At 41.8% G+C, this 24,682-nt stretch overlaps 1 protein-coding gene across 1 annotated transcript in view; it reads right to left on the bottom strand.

Moving 5' to 3' along the window:
- Positions 1-1,856: 1,856 nt before the first annotated feature.
- Positions 1,857-24,682, bottom strand: part of MINDY4B (MINDY family member 4B) — a gene marked incomplete at both ends in the record, with an annotated part of 40,860 nt that continues 18,034 nt past the window's right edge. Inside the window, 5 exons of the mRNA XM_081235372.1 lie at positions 1,857-1,999; positions 3,873-4,053; positions 20,301-20,462; positions 21,048-21,120; positions 22,889-22,959. Coding sequence (XP_081091498.1) covers positions 1,857-1,999; positions 3,873-4,053; positions 20,301-20,462; positions 21,048-21,120; positions 22,889-22,959 — 630 coding nt within the window. The remainder of the gene's footprint in view (positions 2,000-3,872; positions 4,054-20,300; positions 20,463-21,047; positions 21,121-22,888; positions 22,960-24,682) is intronic.

Genomic DNA, 24,682 nt, shown 5'->3' with positions numbered 1-24,682 from the left:
AGAGATTAATGCCTTTCTATATCAAAATTATTATACAATTATATATAAAACATGTTCTTAATCTTTCCTCTATTATTTTACTTACTAATACATTTGTTCCAGGAATCATTTAAGATATTATAACAGCACATAAAATACAGCAAAGTAACATAAATTATAAATCAATTAAGAATTCAAAAGAAAAATAGGGTAGGATAGAAAATAGATTCAGAAATGGGGCCAATTGAAAAATGCCTTTTGTAGGGACTAATATCCTGCCGGGCAACACTGCTGGTTGTCTGCACAACAGTCATCCTGCCCTCCTTCCTTCTGCAGAGCCCTGATTATGTTCTGATACCGAGTATCCTGTGCTCAGTCCTGGAGGATGAACCGTGGTTGATCTAAGAGAATCATGGGCCCCTATCTGGACCATTTTGTTAGAAAGGAATGTCCTTACTGTGTGAGACACTTTGAGTGGGATCTCTTACTTGTGGCTGGGAGGTTTCTGACCGATGCACTTGCTATGGTTCTCATTAGGCTCTAAGCTTTCCAGCAGTCCACACCAAAAGGGATATTTGGTTAGAAATAAGTCAGTGTCCATAAAACAAAAACAGGCTCGCACCTCAGGAAAAGCACAATATTGCCAAGACTAAGAAGTATGCTGAGGGTCTGTAGGGATCCACTCACTTGTCCAATGTATTTAAAATCCCGAGTAAAAGCATCAATGATAAGGATACTGTAATCAGCAATCCAAGCCATATTGCCTTTTTCTTTGGACATAATTTATTATTCACCTTGAAGTTTCATTTTCTATATGCTTCTCAAGTTGAAACATTATTCTTTGAGCCAACAGAAAATGCATTTAACAAATTAATTTGGACAACGGGTGCAGACCAGTTGTTCTTTGCAAACGAACCTTTGGCTTGTGAATACAAAGCCCTAATTCTGAGTCGGTAGACCAGTGGGGTGGGTAGGAGAAAGGTCTAGATGGTCCCCGTGTGCTTCTTTTAGAAAGAATATGTGTCTTGCTCTGGGTATTTCTACAGAAAAAGTGTAAGCATTCAACAGGACAGGGAAAGATCATATTCTAAAAAGAATTGTTTTCCCCCTTGAACAATGACATAAGAAGACATTTTATTTTTGTATATAATTTTATTTTGTCTGGAAATCAGACTTCTTTCTCAGTTTATCTGTTTGTCCGTCTATGTATTTATATCCAGCTTATAAAGAAACGAAGCAAACGTAGCACTGATAGAAAGAATCTCTCCTTCTGTGGGCTCTCCTTGATGGCTTGAACTCCCAGCCAGCTGCAATAGCCAGCCTACCAGGAATAGACCCCACTTCAAGCCCATTTACTATTTTAATGACAAGAACTTGCTAATGTGGGCACTCAAAATGTAACCTTGGAAGGGAATGCTCTTCATACCAGGAAATCTTTGAGAAGGCTTGAGTTCTTGCCATAACTAAAAATCTGATGATGTATTACTGATGACTTCATCCCCAAATGAAAGCTAGCTCCCTGCTTCCATAATCCCCGGGGAGAATCACACCGAGAAGAGAGGCATTTGGAGAGAACGTGAAGGGAAGAGACTTCAGTTTCTCTTTTGAATAAAAATGAAGGCACCAGTCTAGGTGAGTATAGAGGACACACCTTCCAGATGCTTCAGTAAGTGGCCTGTATGTCTCCTACAGCACTGATATAGCAACTGCAGACACTTCATAGAGGACCAAAGAAAGAACAGATTGCTCATGGGGGGCGGGGTTTGGTGGGGCTTCGGAATGAGGAATGTAGATGTGAAATGGTCTCTCCCCCACTTAGGCTTTGTATCCCAGCGGTGCCGACACTTCAGACTTCATTGCACATCCTGGCTTTCTCTTTAGTAAAGGGGAACAGTTCCATTCCAGTTGATGGTGGCCTCTCTCCACTTGGTTCTGATAGCCATCTCCACTGGAGAAAACCGTCTTCCTAGCCTGTGTTCATCTTCATGTCGGACTCTTTCCCAGTGATGGGAATGAGTATCTGAGGGGGGAAACAGCCAGCATTTAGACCCCAGCCTACGTATACCATTTTGGAGGAAGCCAGGAAGGAAGGAATGTAGGATGGGTGGGCAGGAGTTGGGCTCAGCAAGCTGTGTTCCTAGAACTGGGTAAACAGAGGGGGATTCTAGTAGATGATGGTATTTAGACTCGCCCCATACAAAACACGACCATGATAACCTGGGTTGTTGTAGATTTTGGAAACGGAATATTGACGACATGTAATGGCATGGTCCAGCACCAGATGGGACACATAGAGCCGGGTGTAGGTCACCAGCTGTTGTCAGGAAAAACAAGAAAAGAGAGAGCTTACCACTTCTCAATGCTTCCAGGAGTACCTTTGCATTTTGGGGTGAAGGGCGAAGTATTCTCATGAGTAGTCAAGAACTGAGGTCCAGGCCCAGGTTGGTCTCAAATGACATTTGAGAGGGTACTTAACATCTCTCAGCCTCATTTACTCAATTAGAAATCATTTCTTGGCCACTTCAGTTTCCTCTATGTAAAATAAATATCATAGTATCTACCTCAGATGACTGTTGGGAGAATTTAATGGGATAATGTATGTAAAGTTTTCAATACAGTGCCCAGAACAGAATGCTTGCCATGCATGTGAGCTAATAAAAACAAAAACAAAAAACGATGCTTTCCTCGAAGAAGAGAGTAAAGTAGAAACAATAATATATTTTAAGGAATGTATTGTCAATGTCCCACTAAACGAAATGGGCTCATGTATATCTATAGATCTATATAGATATTTCTCATAAGTAGAGAAAAAGAATTAGGAGTTACACAGATAAAGCAGTCACTAAGATACTTTTCCAAATTTAGTCATAATAATGAAAAGTTGCTTAACACCAGACCTGTGATACTAAATGCAAAGAGTCAGACATCAAATCAGCAAGGCTCCATCTATGGTGCTGAGGTACCAGATACAGCCTCCCAGTCTCACCATAGTTTTTCCCTTGTCCAAAAGGCCAGTGTTTAAAGACATCTTAAGATTAGTCTTTTTTCCTCATGTGTTTAAAAAAATGTGGTGGGGGGCTTCCCTGGTGGCGCAGTGGTTGAGAGTCCGCCTGCCAATGCAGGGGACACGGGTTTGTGCCCCGGTCCGGGAGGATCCCACATGCCGCGGAGTGGCTGGGCCCATGAGCCGTGGCTGCTGGGCCTGCACGTCCGGAGGCTGTGCTTCGCAATGGGAGAGGCCACAACAGTGAGAGGCCCGCATACTGCAAAAAAAAAAAAAAAAGAAAAAAGAAAAAGAAAGTATGGTGGGAATTGAAATGGATTTTGTGGTTGCCCTTGGAGCAGAACCTCTAAGGTTTGCTGGGACTGTGCCTTCGTTATCGTTGGTTTCCTAGTGGCTGGCTCTTAGTAGGCCTCAAAAATGCTTTTTGAACTAATCTGAACACAAATGCCCTCTCAGTTTTGTTACTGTGTCCCAGGATGATCGATCATCTGATGTTTGTTCTTGGGATAGAATAGACCAGTTGGAACCCCCCTGCCCCTGTCCCTTTGTTTTTCTAGTTCTTTCCTTGGTCATTACATGCCTTGTGCTCACAGAAGACCCCAGGGAAGACTTTTTTGGAAATCTGACTCTCAACCTTTTGTTTTTTCTCTTACCTAAAAGTTGTTGGTTCCTCTGTGCTACTTCTAGACCCCCTGCCCTTATTTAAAGCAGGTTTAGAATTTCCACGTTACAAGGCTTAGGTTAGGCCCATGGGATTGATGCCTAGGTTTCATTTCAGAGATCACACTTCTACATCTTCCTGTAGAGCTAGCATGAGCTGTGAACCGGCAGTAGCTGCATCTCTCTGAGCACACTAAAGGTCAGGGCACTTGGGATCTGGAATGCTCGCCTATGGTAAGGTGCGCAGGCTTGTTCTGTGCGGGCTGGCCACTGTAGAAGTACAGATCAAAGAGGCACTCCACTTTCCAGTCTGATAACAGCTGCCTGTTTGTGCTAAAAAGGACACTGTAATTTCCATTGATGTTGCACAGCCAAATAGGTAACTTGGGAGTCTTCAGCATGCTGCCCACCTGCAAGGGGAGAGGGGAATGCAGATGAACATAAAGATTTGGCCACGTTGTGAAAGATGCTGATATGGCATCAGGATCAAAAAGCAGCTTGGAGGCTTGGCGTTGCTCTGGGAGCTGTGCAGGGCGCAGTGTGTGAAGGAAGATTTCAAACGAAAGCTTCATCATGAATGAATTTGCATTTATGAATGGTGTGGTGGTGATGCTGCAGTTTTCCTCTGCATGGGTTGTATTTTAAAACATTTTGGGGATGGGCTCACGGAGGAGGTGGAACCATCTCAGTTCAGTTTGGAAGAGGGGTGGAGAATAAATAGATAAACTGAAATAGAAATGTAGGGGTGGAACAAGAGAACGTCGAGTGGTCTTTGTGGTTGACGAGTGTATTTATCCCCGTTCCCAAGGTAGGACAGTATTTCATTCAGCAGGTGGTCATTCTGGCAGCACTGACCATTTAGAATATAGGAAAAAGAGACTATTTAGAATATGGAAATAGTGAATATTTTGAATACAGAAAAAAGCTTCTGGGAAATAAGGGGAACACACACACCCTCACACTCACACAGATATGCATATATCTGCATGTTAACGTGTAGATCAATTGTGAAGAGGTGCTTGGAGCTGAGGGTACTAGTTTAATATTACGTATAATTTTAAGTTCACTGTTTTAATCAGCTTGTTATCTGGTTTTTCCAGGCAACTGTCAATTCAGCCTTGAATTTTCAAGTTAGTGCATTAGATTCACAAAAACACCACTCTGGGAGGTGTCGTAATAAAGTGTCCTGCACACTGCAGTAGCCCCTGAGGGTATCTCGATATTATAGTGTATTTTTCTTAATGATGTCTCCCATTTTGTTTGAAGAGGCAGGGAAGCACTTTTTTTTTAATGCCACTGAAACTCATTAATGTTAAAAAAATTTTTTTTTCTACTTAAAGAGATAGACAGGAGCTACATGGAAATCCCCTTCATTTTCGCATGATGCCAGGGAGAGCTCTGGACCCTCAGCCCTGGCACGTCTTCCCATAACAAAAGGATTCAGTTCTGTCTCTTTTCTTCTCAGTCCTTCAAGTTATCCTGTGTGCTTAAGAGCAAATTCTTTTGTGTGGAAAATTGAGCTTTGAGAAAATGATCACGTGTTTTGTAAACCCAAGTACTAAAGGCTAATAACTTGACATTCTGATTTCTCAATAGTTGTATTCAAATCTCTTCCTTTTTCTAGAGTTTAAATTCTTCAGTTGTGGGTGAGTGGGTGAATCAGAGGTGCTTTTGTCTTTCAGCTTTTCTCTTCAGCTACTGGAGAAAAATTATATTACTGTGTTGAAAAGAAATGACTTCAATTTTAGTTGATAGTTGGAAAAAGGGGTGCAAGCCCAGCACCCCAGTCTGGATATGTTCATAGTGAGTGCAGGAGTTGCTCGTCTGCCACACCAGCACCGGCCCCTCTGGGCTGAGTATAACATGAGCCTCTCACACACCAAACGTGGGGCAAGTCGCCCACTGGCTACGTCGGAAATAAAGCACAGAGGATGTGCCATTGACGCAGCCCCATGTGTTTAGGTTCCAGGAGCCACCCCCAAGTTCCAAAGAACACTGTCACCATTCATAGTTATAAAATAAGCTCTTTCTTTCTCAGGCCTTCTTGCGATGGTACCTCCTGTACTAAGGTTATGTGTAATCAAAATATGATCCATATGACTTGGGATTGTTAAGGTTGGAACACATGGATAAACCAATTAGGAAACTGAGGGCTGTTTGTAATAAAAAGCCACTCCATTTGAACTTCAGGTCGATGTTCTGGCTGATTTTACACAAATGAAATTTCCTGTAAATTATGTGTGGGTGGATGTAATAGACTGTAGTCATATATGATATTGTTTCATGGAATCTTTGTAACATAGGCAAAATTCAACAGGAGCTCAGATTCATACTCTGCAAATGGCTGACACCACACTGTTGTGATTTTATGCAACAATGCAATGGTTTTCTTTCCTGAACTCAAAGCTACTCAAGATTTCATTAAAGTAGGAGGAAAATGAAGTAGTCATAAATATAACAATCTCCAGCACCCAAAGTGACCATCCAGAGACCCCACACTAAGCAGACAGAGTCCCGCTTGCCTTGAGAGATTCTGGTCAAGAGGAAAATGTCTGTCACAGTACTTTGGGTTTTCACTCCAAGGGGTGAGCCTTCGGATTACAGCTGAGGACATACCTGGTTTAAAGGGAGTCCCACAAAACCAAAACTGAGCACCTCCCAATGGAACCCAGCCAAATATCATGCCTCTTTCATTCCTCTGAGCACCATGTAATCTGTTTGACTGGAAGCTTCTGTTAAGGATTTGTATTGCAAGTTCAAGATGGTGGAGTAGAAGGATGTGCGCTCACTCCCTCTTGCGAGGGCACGGGAATCACAGCTAAATACTGAACAGTCATCGACAGGAAGACACTGGAACTCACCAAAAAAGATACCCCACATCCAAAGACAAAGGAGAAGCCACAGTGAGATGGTAGGAGGGGCACAATCACAATAAAATCAAATCCCATAACTTCTGGGTGGGTGACTCACAGACTGGAGAACACTTATACCACAGAAGTCCACCCACCTGAGTGAAGGTTCTGAGCCCCACGTCAGGCTTCCCAACCTGGGTGTCTGGCAACAGGCGGAGGAATTCCTAGGGAATCAAACTTTGAAGCCTAGCGGGATTTGATTGCAGGACTTTGACAGGACTCGGGGAAACAGAGACTCCACTCTTGGAGGGCACACACAAAGTAGTGTGCGCATCGGGACCCAGGGGAAGGAGCAGTGACCCCACAGGAGACTGAACCAGACCTACCTGCTAGTGTTGGAGGGTCTCCTGTAGAGGTGGGGGGTGGCTGTGGCTCACCGTGGGGACAAGGACACTGGCAGCAGCAGTTCTGGGAAGTACTCCTTGGCATGAGCCCTCCCAGAGTCTGCCATTAGGTAGGCTCCAGTGTTGGGTTGCCTCAGACCAAACAACCAACAGGGAGGGCACTCAGCCCCACCCATCAGGAAGGTTGCACAAGCCCCTTAGATAGCCTCATCACCAGAGGGCAGACAGCAGAAGAAAGAAGAACTACAATCCTGCAGCCTGTGGAACAAAAACCACATTCACAGAAAGATAGACAAGATGAAAAGGCAGAGGGCTATGTACCAGATGAAGGAACAAGATAAAACCCCAGAAGAACAACTAAATGAAGTGGAGATAGGCAACTTTCCAGGAAAAGAATTCAGAATAATGATAGTGAAGATGATCCAGGACCTCGGAAAAAAAATGGAAGCAGAGATCGAGAAGACGCAAGAAATGTTTAACAAAGACCTATAAGAAATAAAGAACAAACACCTAGAAGAATTAAGGAACAAACAAAGAGATGATCAATACAATAACTGAAATGAAAAATACACTAGAAGGAATCAATAGCAGAATAACTGAGGCAGAAGAAGGGATAAGTGACCTGGAAGACAGAATGGTGGAATCCACTGCTGTGGAACAGAATAAAGAAAAAGAATGAAAAGAAATGAAGACAGCCTAAGAGACCTCTGGGACAACATTAAACGCAACAACATTCGCATTATAGGGGTCCCAGAAGGAGAAGAGAGAGAGAAAGGACCCTAGAAAATATTTGAAGAGATTATAGTTGAAAACTTCCCTAACATGGGAAAGGAAATAGCTGCTCAAGTCCAGGAAGTGCAGAGAGTCCCAGGCAGGATAAACCCAAGGAGAAACATGCTGAGACACATAGTAATCAAATTGACAAAAATTAAAGACAAAGAATAATTATTGAAAGCAACAAGGGAAAAATGACAAATAACATACAAGGGAACTCCCATAAGGTTAACAACTGATTTCTAGGCAGAAACTCTTCAAGCCAGAAGGGAGTGGCATGATATATTTAAAGTGATGAAAGGGAAGAACCTACAACCAAGATTACTCTACCAGGCAAGGATCTCATTCAGATTTGATGGAGAAATCAAAAGCTTTACAGACAAGCAAAAGCTAAGAGAATTCAGCACCACCAAACCAACTCTACAACAAATACTAAAGGAACTTCTCTAAGTGGGAACCGCAAGAGAAGAAAAGGACCTACTAAAACACACCCATAACAATTAAGAAAATGGTCATAGGAACATACATATCGATAATTACCTTAAATGTGAGTGGAATAAATGCTCCAACCAAAGGCACAGGCTCACTGAATGGATACAAAAACAAGACCCATATATATGCTGTCTACAAGAGACCCACTTCAGACCTAAGGACACATACAGACTGAAAGTGAGGGGATGGAAGAAGATATTCCATGCAAATGGAAATCAAAAGAAAGCGGGAGTAGCAATACTCGTACCAGCTAAAATAGACTTTAAAATAAAGAATGTTACAAGAGACAAGGGAGGACACTACATAATGATCAAGGGATCAATCCAAGAAGAAGATACAACAATTATAAATATATACGCACCCAACATAGGAGGCACCTCAGTACGTAAGGCAACTGCTAACAGGTATAAAAGAGGAAATCGACAGTAACACAATAATAGTGAGGGACTTTAACACCTCATTTACACCAATGGACAGATCATCCAAACAGAAAATTAATAAGGAAACACAAGTTTTAAATGACACAATAGACCAGATAGATTTAATTGATATTTATAAGACATTCCATCCAAAAAGAGCAGATTATACTTTCTTCTCAAGTGTACACAGAACATTCTCCAGGATAGTTCACATCTGGGGTCACAAATCAAGCCTCGGTAAATTTAAGAAAATTGAAATCGTATCAAGCATCCTTTCTGACCACAACGCTATGAGATTAGAAATCAATTACAGGGGGAAAAAAACCCGTAAATAGCACAAACACATGGAGGCTAAATAATACATTACTAAATAACCAAGAGACCACTGAAGAAAGCAAAGAGGAAATCAAAAAATACCTAGAGAGAAATTAAAATGAAAACACAATGATCCAAAACCTATGGGATGCAGCAAAAGCAGTTCTAAGAGGGAAGTTTATAGCAATACAAGCCTACCTCAAGAAACAAGAAAAATCTCAAATAAATAATCTAACCTTACACCTAAAGTAACTAGAGAAAGAAGAACAAACAAAATCCAAAGTTAGTAGAAGGAAAGAAATCATAAAGATCAGAGCAGAAATAAATGAAATAGAAACAAAGAAAACAGTAGCAAAGATCAATAAAACTAAAAGCTGGTTCTTTGAGAAGATAAAAAAAAATTGATAAATCAGTAGCCAGACTCATCAAGAAAAAGAGGGAGAGGACTCAAATCAATAAAATTAGAAATGAAAAAGGAGAAGTTACAACAGACACAGCAGAAATACAAAGCATCCCAAGAGACTACTACAAGCAACTCTATGCCAATAAAATGAACAACCTGGAAGAAATGGACAAATTCTTAGAAAGGTATAACCTTCCAAGACTGAACCAGGAAGAAATAGAAAATATGAACAGACCAATCACAAGCACTGATATTGAAACTGATTAAAAATCTTCCAACAAACAGAAGTCCAGGACCAGATGGCTTCACAGGTGAATTCTAACAAACATTTAGAGAAGAGCTAACATACATCCTTCTCAAACTCTTACAAAAAATTGCAGAGGAAGGAACACTCCCAAACTCATTCTATGAGGCCACCATCACCCTGATACCAAAACCAGACAAGACACTACAAAAAAAGAAAATTACAGACCAATATCACTGATGAATATAGATGCAAAAATCCTCAACAAAATACTAGCAAACAGAATCCAGCAACGCATTAAAAGGATCATACACCGTGATCAAGTGGGATTTATCCCAGGGATGCAAGGATTCTTCAATATATGCATATCAGTCAATGTGATACACTGTATTAACAAACTGAAGAATAAAAACCATACAATCATCTCAATAGGTGCAGAAAAAGCTTTTGACAAAATTCAACACCCATTTATGATAAAAACTCTCCAGAAGGTGGGCATAGAGGGAACCTACCTCAACATAATAAAGGCCATATACGACAAACCCACAGCAGACATCATTCTCAGCAGTGAAAAACTGAAAGCATTTCCTCTAAGATCAGGAAAAAGAGAAAGATATCCGCTTTCGCCACTATTATTCAGCATAGTTTTGGAAGTCCTAGCCACGGCAATCAGAGAAGAAAAAGAAATAAAAGGAATACACATTGGAAAAGAAGATGTAAAACTGTCACTGTTTGCAGATGACATGATACTATACATAGAGAATCCTAAAGATGCCACCAGAAAACTACTAGAGCTAATCAATGAATTTGGCAAAGTTACAGGATACAAAATTAATGTGTAGAAATCTCTTGCATTCCTATACACTAATGATGAAAAACCTGAAAGAGAAATTAAGGAAACACTCCCATTTACCACTGCAACAAAAAGAATAAAATACCTAGGAATAAACCTACCTAAGGAGACAAAAGACCTGTATGCAGAAAACTATAAGACACTGATGACAGAAATTAAAGATGATACAAACAGATGGAGAGATATACCATGTTCTTGGATTGGAAGAATCAATATTGTGAAAGTGACTATACTACCCAGAGCAATCTACAGAATCAGTGCAATCCCTATCAAATTACCAATGGCGTTTTTTACAGAAGTAGAACAAAAAATCTTAAAATTTGTTTGGAGACACAAAAGACCCTGAATAGCCAAAGCAGTCATGAGGGAGAAAAAACGAAGCTTGAGGAATCAGACTCCCTGACTTCAGACTATACTACAAGGCTACAGTAATCAAGACATTATGGTACTGGTCCAAAAACAGAAATATAGATCAATGGAACAGGATAGAAAGCCCAGAGGTAAACCAATGCACCTATGGTCAACTAATCTATGACAAAGGAAGCAAGGATATACAATGGAGAAAAAACAGTCTCTTCAATAAGTGGTGCTGGGAAAACTGGACAGCTACACATAAAAGAATGAAATTAGAACACTCCCTAACACCGTACACAAAAATAAACTCAAAATGGATTAGAGATCTAAATATAAGACTGGGCACTATAAAACCCTTAGAGGAAAACTTAGGAAGAACACTCTTTGACATAAATTACAGCAAGATCTTTTTTGATCCACCTCCTAGAGTAATGGAAAAAAACCCAAAAATAAACAAATGGGACTTAATGAAACTTAAAAGCCTTTGCAAAGCAAAGGAAACTACAAACAAGATGAAAAGACAACCCTCAGAATGGGAGAAAATATTTGCAAACGAATCAATAGACAAAGGATTAATCTCCAAAATTTACAAGCAGCTCATGCAGCTCAATATTAAAAAAATGAACAACCCAATCAAAAAATTGGCAGAAGACCTAAATAGACATTTCTCCAACGAAGACATACAGATGGCCAAGAGGCACATGAAAAACTGCTCAACATCACTAATTTTTAGAGAAATACACATCAAAACTACAATGAGGTATCACCTCACACCAGTTAGAATGGGCATCATCAGAAAATCTACAAGCAACAAATGCTCGAGAGAGTGTGGAGAAAAAGGAACCCTCTTGCACTGTTGGTGGGAATGTCAACTGATACAACACTATGGAGAACAGTTTGGAGGTTCCTTAAAAAGCTAAAAATAGAATTACCATATGACCCAGCAATCCCACTACTGGGCATATACCCAGAGAAAACCATAATTCAAAAAGACACATGCACTCCAATGTTCATTGCAGCACTATTTACAATAGCCAGGTCATGGAAGCAACCTAAATGCCCACTGACAGTCGAATGGATAAAGAAGCTGTGGTCCATATATACAATGGAATGTTACTCAGCCATAGAAAGGAACGAAACTGGGTCATTTGTAGAGATGTGGATGGATCTAGAGACTGTCATACAGAGTGAAGTAAGTCAGAAAGAGAAAAACAAATATCGTATATTAATGCATATATGTGGAACCTAGAAAAATGGTACAGATGAACCGGTTTGCAGGGCAGAAATTGAGGCACAGATGTAGAGAACAGACGTATGGACACCAAGGGGGGATAGTAGCAGTGGGTGGTGGTGGTGTGATGAACTGCAAGATTGTGATTGACATGTATACACTGATGTGTATAAAATGGATAACTAATAAGAACCTGCTGTATTAAAAAATAAATAAAATTAAATTAAAAAAAAAGAATTTGTATTGCTTTGGGGTAGACACAGTTTATCAGCTAAGCTCCCCCAAAGGAGGATTCTAAATATGTTTTATTGGTGAGATTCCACCAATGCAGAATTTGTGCGTGTTGCCTCATGTTGCCATGGTAAGAAGGAAATTAAATTGTGATACAGTGGTGCTATAAATAAAATACCTTTCTCCTTAAATTCACTCATAGTGTAATAAGCCCAGTGTGTTCAGCCTTACATGCAGCAATCAAGCCTTCCATAACATGTATCATTTAATGTAAAGTTATGAAGATAGGAAGAAGGATGGGGCAATTCTAAGCACCAGAGGGTGAGGATGGAGTCCACATAATTCTTTCCTATGCCACCGTCTAGAACAGTGGCTCTTACAGTATGCCTTTGCACAGCGAGCTTGATGTTGAAGTCCCAGGGCCCTTAGCCGGTGATCTGAACCAGAGAAAGCTGTTGGAAGTGTTGTACTTTCTTCGCTGATTCCTGGTGACAATTTGTGTGCATGACTGCTCGTGGTCTGGCTCTCATCTCTAACACCTGGAACTTGAGTTGATGTAACTTCTCTCAGTGAGTTTGCAGGGATGTTGTCATATTTGCAGGGCACTACCTCAGTGACTCAGTGGTAGAGAACAGTGGGTGGAGCTTCATCTGGTACTTTTAGGGTTGGATATCTTCCTATCAGTCTCTTTTTTTTTTTTTTTTTTTTTTTTGCGGTACGCGGGCCTCTCACTGCTGTGGCCTCTCCCGTTACGGAGCACAGGCTCCGGACGCGCAGGCTCAGCGGCCATGGCTCACAGGCCCAGCCGCTCCACGGGATGTGGGATCTTCCCAGACCGGGACACGAACCCGTGTCCGCTGCATCGGCAGGCGGACTCTCAACTGCTGTGCCACCAGGGAAGCCCCCTATCAGTCTCTTTAAAGGGAAAATGTAAAGAGGGAAGAGGGTAGGACTCGGATGGTGATGTGCTCTGCCAGGGCTGCCGGGGGAATAAATCCAGAAAGACCTAAATGGCTTCAGTCCCTTCTAAAAACCAGAGTTGATTTTTCTTCTCTGTGGCAGGTGCGAAGGTAATGTGAACCTCCTAAGGCTTTCCAGATGGTGTTAGACTCCAACTGCTTTATGTTCTCACTTAGGTATTGGGACCTCACACTCAAACCTGTACCTTCAAATAGAAAAGTGACGGGAGGCTTCAAAATAGTGCCTTATCCTGAGGGGAGCTGGCTGTGTGCTGCAGGAACCATCCGTCTGCTGGGCTCTGGGGGCCTTGCCATGTCATCTAATGAGAGCTCCTTTTTTATTTTTTAATCTCACCCACTGGGCTGTGACATTGGGACTGAAAGACGTGAGTTTTTGCAATCTCTGCAATTTTGTCACCAAGTAAGAAGAGATTCACTTCGGGAAGACAGATGCAGTGGTACAGGAGGGGTTTCACCTCGACAGCAGAATCTGTCAGGCAGCACGTTGGTTTTCTTTTGAACTCAGAAACCTTCTTATATTAGGTTTCTATTACCAGTGCTTATATAGAATCTTCTGATTTAGAGCACCCACCCTAGGCAGGAGTCCCTAAGTACCCATAAAATGCTTAAACCTAAATGCTTTTGGCATATTCATGTGTCCTGTGCAGAGTCAGCATGCCTCAGAGCAGAAAGGGAGGGGAGTGATGGTGAGATCCTCAATCCAGTGATGCTTAAAGCTTTGTCCTAGACCCACATCTGGTTCTTTTCTGAGCAAATTGCTGTTCTGCAAGAAGTTCTATGATAAAATGTTATGAAATACTAGACATCTGTATGCACTGCAGTCAGATGGGGCTTCTGGTTAGCGTGTCTGTGAGTGCCACTGAGCTTGTCCTTCTAGCATGTAAGTGAGAGATGTGGTCTGACAAACCACAGGTGAGGGGTGACGGATACTTGAAAGGGTGCGTGCTACCAGTACCTGAAGTTCATGATCAACTCAAACTCACCACTGCTTTAACCTAGAAGTCAATGGATAAATTTCTAGATGTTGAGCACGACCGTCATGCATTCTAAAACTGAGCCATGGGCTTCCCTGGTGGCGCAGTGGTCGGGAGTCTGCCTGCTGATGCAGGGGACACGGGTTCTTGCCCCAGTCCGGGAAGATCCCACATGCGGCGGAGCGGCTGGGCCCGTGAGCCATGGCTGCCGAGCCTGCGTGTCCGGAGCCTGTGCTCCGCAACGGGAGAGGCCACAACAGTGAGAGGCCAGCGTACCGCAAAAAAAAAAAAAAAAAAAAAAAAAACAAACCCTGAGCCATGATCTTGCCACCATCTAACTGTTGTAGTTCAGCATCAGTGTACCTGTGATTGATCTTCTAGATTATGTAATACAAATCTACATCTCTATGTCAATACATTGATGTGATCGATTACGAAAGTACTTCTGATGATATCATGCCAAGAACTGGCATTTTGTATTTACCACTTTATCAGAAAACAACCCAAGATGATCATGACAGGCACCGTGGTACAGTGGGCTGAAGGGGCCTTTGAATGTAGCTGGTTCTGGGGTCAGAACCCTGGCTCTGACACTTCCCTAGCTTGTGGCCTAGGGCAACTTCCTATACTTTTCTCAGTCTGGATTTTCTCGTCTCTAAAATGAATGACCAAACAACAGCCAGTGCACTTGAACTAACACTGATTATAACTTGGAGTGGAAGTGAGGGTTAAATGAAAGAAGATATCATTACCAGTGGCTTAGAGAGAGCCTGGCACACAGTATGTGCTCTACACAAGTGGCTGTTGGTGCTATAATGACTAAACGAGCTTTAAAAAATACCATCTTCAGGGATGATGAGAAAATATAAAATTCTTATATATATAAAATCATTCTATGTAAAAATTATTTTAATAATAATAGATGAGTTGTGGATTGCTCTTATCCTGGAATATAATGAGCTGCTATAGAAAATTAAAAAAGCACCTTCAGATTAAATAAAATTTATAGGTACACATGTGGATGCCTAATACAGTCATATATCTCAGCAGTTCAAGTAAGAATACTACCTACCAGCCTATATTTGCTGTTTAATACATTTGTTCTGAAACCAAACTTGAAGTGCACGTTAGAGACAACATAATAAACATCCTCCGGGTTTTAAGCCATTAGTATACAATTTCAGGCAATTTTTACTGCGGGTAGGATTCATAGGTGTCTCCCTGGGGAGAGAACACTGACTCTAAGAAGAAAGGATGAAAAGCCACATTAGTCACTTTTCGAAAAGATGGAAGCCTTGATTTCTACGTGTGATTTCTATGTAGATTTAAAAGCTAACCTGGCCTGTCGCCATCCTTTGCCCTACTTCCAATTTGTGAGCAGGCCTTTGGATGGTGGTCCTGAGGTCGGGTACATTTTGCCCTCTTCCCAGCAGGAAAGCTCTTATTTTTTTTAATTTTTTTTTTACCTTAGGCCTTGGCCTCTTGATTGACTTTAAGGTCCCAACAAACATCCACTTTATTATTGGAGGATATTTTAGGCTCTGCAAGTACTTTTCTTTAGAGCATGATTTAGTAGCACTATTGGTCAGAGCTGACTTGTATCAAAAGAAATGTGATCCATGGAAAATGGTAGCACTGGATTGCTGTGAATTCTTGACTCTCTGAGGCTCTCCCTCTCTCTCTCTCAATCTCACTCTCTTTCTTGGAGCAGGGGCCAGGGTGGTGGTGGTGGGGTGCATAGCCTTTGATATAGTTTCTTTTGTTGGAGCAGCTTAGTAGCTGTTTAGCAAACACCTGTTTAATTTTAATTTAAGATAAGGTTTGAAACTTGCCCCAAAAGCCTTGCAAACAGTAAAAAGGAATAGAAAGCTGTCAACCTTTCTGATACTGATTGAAAGAAGCTACTCTTTCTTGTAATTTCAGTTGAAATAGCTAGTTTTCCAATTCTGCACACCATGGATTTAATCAGCTGAGCCTAACGAGATTTGTTTTTTTTCTGTTTTTTAGAGCAGTGATTCAGTCAGGGCAATTTTGTCCCCCAGGGGACATTTGGCAATGTCTGAAGACATTTTTAGTTGTCACACTGGGCGGGGGGCGTAGTGGGTAAAAGCCAGGATGCTGCTAAACATCCCATAATGCACAGGACAGCCCCCATCACAAAGAATTATCCAGTCCAAAATATCAGTAGTGCTGAGGTTAAGCAACCTCTGTTCCAGAGGTTTCTAACCTTGGATGCACATTAGAATCACCTGAAGACTTAAAAAAAATTCAATGCCCAGGTGCTCTCCAGGCCAGATAAACAGAGTCATTGGGTAGGACAAGGCTATACAATTTGTCGGGTCCAGTACAAAATGAAAAAGTGGGGGCCTTTGTTGAAAAAGTGTTAAGAATGTTAAGGCAGTGACAACAGAGCATCAAACCAAGTGCAGCACCTTGTAAGTGTGGGGCTGAGTGTGAGCACACAGGTCCTACACACATGTAGTTGACACTGTTCTGGAGGGTGACCTGGGCATTGATAGTTTTAAAAGCTCTACAAGTGTACCAAAGACTGGCAGACACCTCACCAAAGAAGACAGACAGATGGCAAATAAGTATATGCAAAGATGTTCCACATCATATACTATAATAGTATCAGGGCAATGCAAAAAAAAATCCCAATAATTGAGATACCACTACACACCTATTAGAATGGCCGAAATCTAGAACACTGACAATGCCAAATGCTGGCAAGGATGTAGGGCAAAAGGACGTCTCATCCATTGCTGGTAGGAATGTAAAACGGCACAGCCACTTTGGAAGGCACTTTGGTGGTTTCTTACAAAACTAAACATACCGTATAATCTAGTATTTGCCCTGCTTGGTATTTACCCAAAGGAGTTGAAAACTTACATCCACACAAAAAACCTGCACATGGATGTTTATAGCAGCTTTATTCATAATTACCAAAACTTGGAAGCAGCCAAGATCCCTTTTGTCTGTGAATGGATAAATAAACCATGGTTTATCAGTAGAATAATATTTGTTCAATAAAATGTTACTCACAATATTCCAATGGAATATTATTCAGTGCTATAAAGAAATGAGGTATCAAACTGTGAAAATACATGGAGGAAATTTAAATGCATAGTATTAAGTGAAAGAAGCCAATCTGAAAAGGCTACATACTCTATGATTCCAACTAGGTAACCTTCTGGAAAAGGCAAAACTATGGAGACAGTAAAAAGATCATTGGTGACGGGGGTTGGGGGGACGGAGGGTTGCACAGCAGGGCACAGAGGATTTTTAGGGCAGTGAAACTACTCTGTATGATGCTATAATGGTGGATACATGTCATTGTAACTTTGTCCAAACCCATAGAATGTAAACACCAAGAGTGAACCCTAATGTAAACGATGGACTTTGGATGATAACGATATGTCAGTGTAGGTTCATCAGTTGTAACAAATGTACCACTCTGGTGATGGATACTGATAATGTGGAGGCCGTGCATGTGTAGGGACAGGGGATACATGGAAATCTTTGTAAATATTTCCACTCAGTTTTGCTGTGAGCCTAAAGCTGCTCTAAAAAAAAATAAAGTCGCTTGAAAAAAACAAAACTCTCCAGGTGATTTCAATGTGCAGCCAGTGTCAAGATCGCTGTTATTTAGCTTTTATTGCCTATCCTTCCTATAGCACTCAGTTTATGTACGGGTATTGGCCCACGTATGACTCCTCTTTGTATTGGACACAGAATCTCACAATCAATAGATGCTGAATGAACATGGCTGAATAAAACACTCTACTGTTATTCCTTATCATCTATTATAAAGCCTTATGTGTGGAGAGGTCATTCGGGCTTTCCAAACAGGCTTCAGCATTCATGAGTTTGTTCGCTGTTCACATCAGTCCTGTGGTTTCAGGGCAAGTGTTAGGACATTAGTCTGTGGATGAGGAAGCAGGCTCAGAGCAGGTAAGTGACTGGCCCAAGTCACACGCCTGTGAGTGGCAGGGCAAGGCCTCCAGCCAAGTCTCCTGGTTTCCGGGACAGGGCTGTTTTCCACGTGTTACGGGAACCTTCTCACTTTTACACCAGGTTTCTAAAGGATGGTGCACGTGCCCCTTGGTGGCATGTGGCATGGAAGTCAGGGCATAAGGGGTGAACTTTAAAACAAAACATGTTTCCTTATTTATTTAATATGTATTAGGAAAAAAATAGCATATCAAGTCCATAGTTTGTATTCCTGCTGCAGAAAACGTTAGATTCAAATTGTAAAAGTGAGTTGATTTAAAGGAAAATATTAAGCAAATAACAGCAGAGGTGGTGCGAAGATATAACAAAGCTTTTGAATGACCTACTTAAATGACAGAACTATGAGAAACACTTTTAAATCTTTGTAGTTTAAACTGAGGATACAGTGAAATAATATAGTGAAAGAGCTTTGTAACAGTAGACAAAGCACTAAAATTGTTGTGGTTTTTGCACCCTCGCTCCTTGAAACTTGGCCCCAGTGTATCCTACCAGACTGAGTCTTGGCCTGTTACTGGGCTCTGATCGGTACAGAATGCTTTACCGTGGACCTCAAGTGACCATGCATGGTTGAAAGAAAAGAAAAATATGGAAAATGAAATCTGTAAGTCCCCTATTTCTGGCTTAGTTTTCCTTGTCATTATATATATATATCAAATTCTAAGATGAATTCCCAAATTGTCTGGAACAAACGATTAGGAACTTTATAATAATAACAAATCCATTCTCTGTCTAGGGAATATTCAAAGTGCAGTCTTCACATTCCTACAATGCATATCTTTGCATCCATTCAATATGATGAAGGATATATATTCATTGGCATATAAGGACGTTAGTGTTGAATGAGAAAGGCAGGGTTCAGAGGAGTAGAATAGAGCATATTTATATGAGAAAGGGAAGGAAGCATTTCTGAGAGGATTGACCCTGGGTGATGGGATTGGGTTCATTTCTTTTCCTTTTAACTTCTCTGTCACTTCTCATTTTTTCTTTTTCTTTTTTTAAATTGAAGTGTAGTTGATTTACAATGTTATGTTAGTTTCTGGTGTCATTGTTCTATGATGGACTAGATTTCAAACTCAAGGAATACTAGGTAAACTTTTAAGACACACTTGTACACAAAATATACTAATTCTGCGAAAGTCAGACGCTCCGTTCCCAATGCTATCAGGCGTGATTTGTATGTGCTGTGAGATGCTGATTTCATGATTAGCACATTGTAGCTGGAGCCAACAGTAGGAGGAAAGACAGATGAAGCTATGGATATAAAAGGACATTATAAAGTGTAAAGCCCTGTACGTTGAAAGGGATTTTGAGCTGGAACCAGGAGATTGAAGGACAGGCTCTGAGCAATGGGGCCTCATTTGGTGCTGGTGGGCAGTGAGCCTGGGGGCGTTTGTCACCATCACATTGAATTCCATCCCAGCTAGAGTTAGGGCCGCTCCAAAGAAGTGTTGCTTTTTATAGAATCTGCCTTGCCTTCCCTGGGTTTTGTAATGACATTTTGGTGAAAATATCACAGAAGCACCTTTGATTTGTGGTTTGGGTGGGTATACTTGCTTCCTCACTCTCTCTCCTGGTTGTTTTTACAGAACCACATCTTACTTAATTCTCTGGCTGTGCTTTTCAACAGCACAGTATACTTTCTGGTTGTCAGAGGTTGTACATCCCCTGAGCTAGAAAGCTTTTTGAGAGGTGTTTCGTAAGTGGGATTCCCTTTTTTTTAGTTATTTTTTTTTAAAGCTTTGAGCAATAGATAGAATATATGCATTCATGTTTGCATAATAAACGGTTGGGAAGATAACCATTCTCTGCTGACAGTATTGATGTCTGATGAGTGGGGATGCCAGGAGACTTTATTTGTATATTGCAAGTATTGTTTAAAAATTATTTGCATATTACTTGTATTACCTATACTCTGTATACATAAAAATATATAAAGTAAAATATGAAGCAAGTAGACTTGGATATTTCCATTTAGTCACTGAAAAATCTCTATGTGTGTCTATATGTGCAAGTGGAAGGCATGCAGGAAAGTAGTAAAGGAAAAAGTAAGCTCCCATTTGAATTGCCTTGTCCAAATAGTGACACTCTGGTGGTGTGATTGAGAATTGGAACACACTCACCTGTGAAAGTCTATCATCCTCTGAGGTGTCCTTACACCACTGCAAATAGCCGATGTCACTGCGGGTCAGGACCCCACATAACATTTCCTGAGCCTTTCCTTTTTGATAGCCGTTAAAGACGTGTGGACTTGCTCTTCCAGTTAAAATCATGTTCAGAACTGCCTAGATGACACATTTTACAAATATTTACATTTCAGGTAGCGTTGACACAAGGACTTAATTTCTTTTTTCTTCTAATAATCATAAAATGTATCATTTTTAGTGAAAAGAATGAAATCCCACAATATATAATTCTGGGAAAACGTATGTCATGAATGTTTGGTAGTGTTAAAACAGGAGTTTATTGATTTGTTTTTCCTTGAGCCATGCCCCATAACTCCCCATGGGCCCTTCCTCCCTTCATATTTTTTTGAACTTCGGTTTCCATAGTTGTGATTTAAGCTGCATGCAGCTAAGGAATTTTTATAGTGCTTTTCTTTCAGTTATTAGGGACTCCTGGGCAGTCTTGTCAAGATATTTTCTAATGTTTCTAGAATCTCAGGGATGGCAGGCTCTCAGAGGTAAACTAGAAAGGACTGTAATGGAAAGTGGAAAGATAGAATCTGATAACAAACTCAGGGGAGCATCTTGGTTTTTCAAAGATAATTTGATCACTCTTCACTTAAGGAGAGAATATGCTTAGTTGAAAGGGAAAAAAAAAAGCCTAATTGAGATGCTACAATAAAAAGGCAAAGTCTTCCAACCCACCTGCGTGCACAGGAAACCTCCAGCATTTGGTCGTAGCAGATGAGTGGTGGAGACGTCCAGGTCCTTCTGAAGCCTGCAGAGTGGGAGAAGCCACCAGCACTCACGGACGGTGATGCTCCAGGGACATGCAGCCTCTCCTCCCTCCTCCCCCACAACACAGAGCAGCAGGGACTTGGGCTTGCCTGGTCACTGTCCTTCCCATGTGCCTGGCATGTTTCCGTCTGTCGCTGGGAAAGCTTCTAGGACTGGGGCTACAGAGGTGATTGGGCAAGCTCTGGATGCCGTTGGGGGAAGCCAGTGATAGGTGGTCAGGGAGCAGGACAAAGTGACAGACCTCACATGTTAGAATCCCTGGGTGTGGGCTCCGCGTGGGTGCTGGGCTCTGTAGCTGAGTAGTAGTAGTTTGCGCTGAGTGCCAAGGGACGCTTGGCTTAGGGTGGTGACACGTGACCCCTCCAGAGAGTGCTGGCCCAAGGCAGAGTTGACCAGACTGTTCAAGTGGAAACCACCAGCTGGGGAGTTAAGCCCATGTCTTGGCTGCAGCCTCTACTGTTTCACCAGGGCCAAGGGGTCAGGGTTCCATCCAGGACAGTATAATATCGAGGTGGAAAGCGGCTCGTGTTGTCACCCAGAGGGAGATGCTGAGTTATATGAGCTGTATGTGTTCTTGAACGAACCTGTTCACAGGACTGGAAGGTCAAGCACTTCTGTGAATAAGACCTAAAGACGTGGGTCAAGCATCAGATATAATTCAGGGCAGTGTTTCCTAAATTATGGCATGATGTTAGGTGGTATAGATATAAGCATTTAAAAAATTTTACAGTGATGTGTTTAATACATTTTTTCTTTAGCACAGCAACTACATGATTTAGAGGATATTAATGTTTAAGAAGAGGACGATATTGAAATGTGTGTTGATTTTGAATTTTTTCTTTTATTTATTTTTTGGCCGTGCCACACGGCATGCAGGGTCTTAGTTCCCTGACCAGGGATCGAACCTGCGCCCCCTGCAGTGGAAGCACAGTCTTAACCACTGGACCACCAGGGAAGTCCCAAGTGTGTGTTGACATAAGGACATTGTTAAGCAAATAATAATATAGATCATAAAAGTTTGATATGCAAAAGACAAGTTTTCAGGAACTGCTTCAAGGCTTGACATTCTTCCTTTCTGGGGACCCTCTGTTTCTCTCTCTCTGACTCTCAAAAGCTTCCCCTTTTCTCAGGGTCCAGAAGAAGATCTGTTTCTTCCCAGAAGCCTTCCTTGGCCACCTTATCTGTTGCGGCCCCTCCCTCCTCTGGACTCCGTTAAGATTCATTGTCTCTGTGCTTCATTTGGCACATCAAGTACCACCTGGGACTTGCTCAGTCTCTCTGTGTACCCCTGGTTTTTCCCAAATTGGAACCTGCAAGGAGGTCAGGGCCATATCCTCTTTTATTTGTATTTCCCACAGTGCCAAGAACAGGGCTTTGCATTTCATAGGGACAAAATAAATATTTGTGGATTTATATTTTGTCGTACATAGAAATCATAAAATATTTTCATTTATGAAAACTGTACAAATAAGCCTGAGTGGTATCTGCCAATATTTATAACCACAAGAAAAAGGAACCTACGACTGTGCTAGAAAAGTAGATTCAAACTTTTCTGATGACATCCACTCTCCCATGAATATGGCCAAACTGACTACAGAAAGGGATGCATCAACAGAAGAGTGTCCACTAGAAAAAAATTGCACTCATGTTTCCAATGAGGCATGAAAATATTTTCCAACACAAGAGAGCATTGTTTATGTGACCCCAGAGCTATAGGAAATACCTGTGCAAACATGTGTAGAATTTACCTTTCAAATGTTCTGGAGAAGATCAGGCTGTAAAGAAACAAGATGACACCATGGCTTCCTTCTCCTTTGAACTATTTGAAAAACAAAGGAAAAACACATTTGCATAAACACAGTGCATCTCTGTGTATCTGTGGGCACGAATTCAAGGATTTACACCTGACAGATTTGTTTTCTAGCTGCCGAAAGGACCGTGGGAGCTCTCTCTGCTTCTCTAGGTCACCTCCACCCTCAGAGGCATCCTTTCTCCTTGCTTCAGGCGCGCCAATGGCACCATCATTCTCTTGGTTTTCAACCCATCTTTCCTCCACTTCTATCGTGATTCTCTTCGAATCATGGCTAGGACATACTGTATACTTCCTCTCCATTTTCCAGCATCTATCCTAGCTCAGTTCCTCAGATCTGCTCTGGCTGGCCCTTTTCCAGCCTCCCTCCATCAGTGCATCCTTCATCATCATCCTGTTAAACTCAGGGGGAGCAGAGAAGCTTTCTAGAAATAGCTTTGGAGTTAGACAAACCTGAGCTCCAAACCAGTTCTACTATACTAACTCCAGCTTCTTTAAGTTTCAATCTCATCTGCAAATGTAGATAAAAATACCCTTTTCCTAGGATTGTTGCAAAAGTTAAATGAAAGAATGCACAGGACCTACCTTAGTTCTTAGAACTTGCTAGAACCCCAGCAAAATGACCGTCTGTCCCTCTCTAAGACACTTCTCCCTGTCTCTTTTCTTGGCCAGGTTACTTTTCTGCTCCGAACTTTCCAAAGGTGCCCTGTGAGGTCCAGGATAAAATCCGTCCTCATTCAGAGCCTCTCACTGGTTGGCCTTATCTTAGCTTTGTGTCAATACTCTACCTGCAGACAAGAAGCTCCTTGGCTGGCTTTCAAGGTGCCCAGGCTTAAAGCCTCTTCTTTAAAGGCATTGTATCAGGAAGCCTTCTGCTAAAACGCATGCACTTTTCCTTTTGTGGATTAATTTGTCCCCTTCACTATCTGTGCCCTTGCAGGGGCTGGATCTTCAGGCAGGAGAAGAAATTTCAGTGCCCACAGAAGCCAGATGGGAACCCAAGTGGGTGTACGCCAGGACGTGAGGGAAACGGGGAGAGGTGGGGCCCGAGGCAAGGGACAGCACTTGTGTGTCCGTTTCCTGTTGCTGCCTTAACAGACGACCACAGACGTGTTGGCTTAAAACCACAGGAATCCATCATCTCACAGTTCTGGAGGTGAGACATCCAGCCCTGGTGTCACTGGACTCCATTCACACTGCTGGTTGGCCTGTGTTCCTTCTGGAGGCTATGATGTCTCCTAGCCTTTTCCAGCTTCTAGAAGCTGTCCTTCTTCCTTGGTTCATGACGTCACATCACATAGCCTCTTCTCCTCTGCTTTCCTCATCACATCCCTTTTTCTGAATCTCCTGCCGTCCTCTTTCTCTTATAAAACCCTTATGATTCATTGGGCCCACCAGAAAAGTTCAGAATAATCTGCCCATCTGGGATCTTGAACTTAATCACATCTGCAGAGTCCTTTTTACCAGTTAGGTAACAGCATTCAGTCTATCACGACTCGTCTAATGGGCGTCACTGCTCCCTTTATCAGCTGATTGAAGACATGCTAGAATACAGGCCTACTGCTGTCAGATGTTCTGATTTTGGGTGGGAGTGGGGGGGGACCTAAACATTTAGTTTGTGTGTGTGTGTGTGGGTTTTTTTTTTTTTTTTTTTTTTTTTTAGCTGCTCTGTGCAGATTGAGGAGTGGCTTAACCTTAGTTCCCCGACTGGGGATTGAACCTGTGCCCTCAG

The sequence above is a fragment of the Mesoplodon bidens genome (genome assembly GCF_964165515.1).
Source record: "Mesoplodon bidens genome assembly, chromosome: 5".
Taxonomy (NCBI): domain Eukaryota; kingdom Metazoa; phylum Chordata; class Mammalia; order Artiodactyla; family Ziphiidae; genus Mesoplodon; species Mesoplodon bidens.
This window is presented reverse-complemented; position numbering and strand designations above follow the sequence as displayed.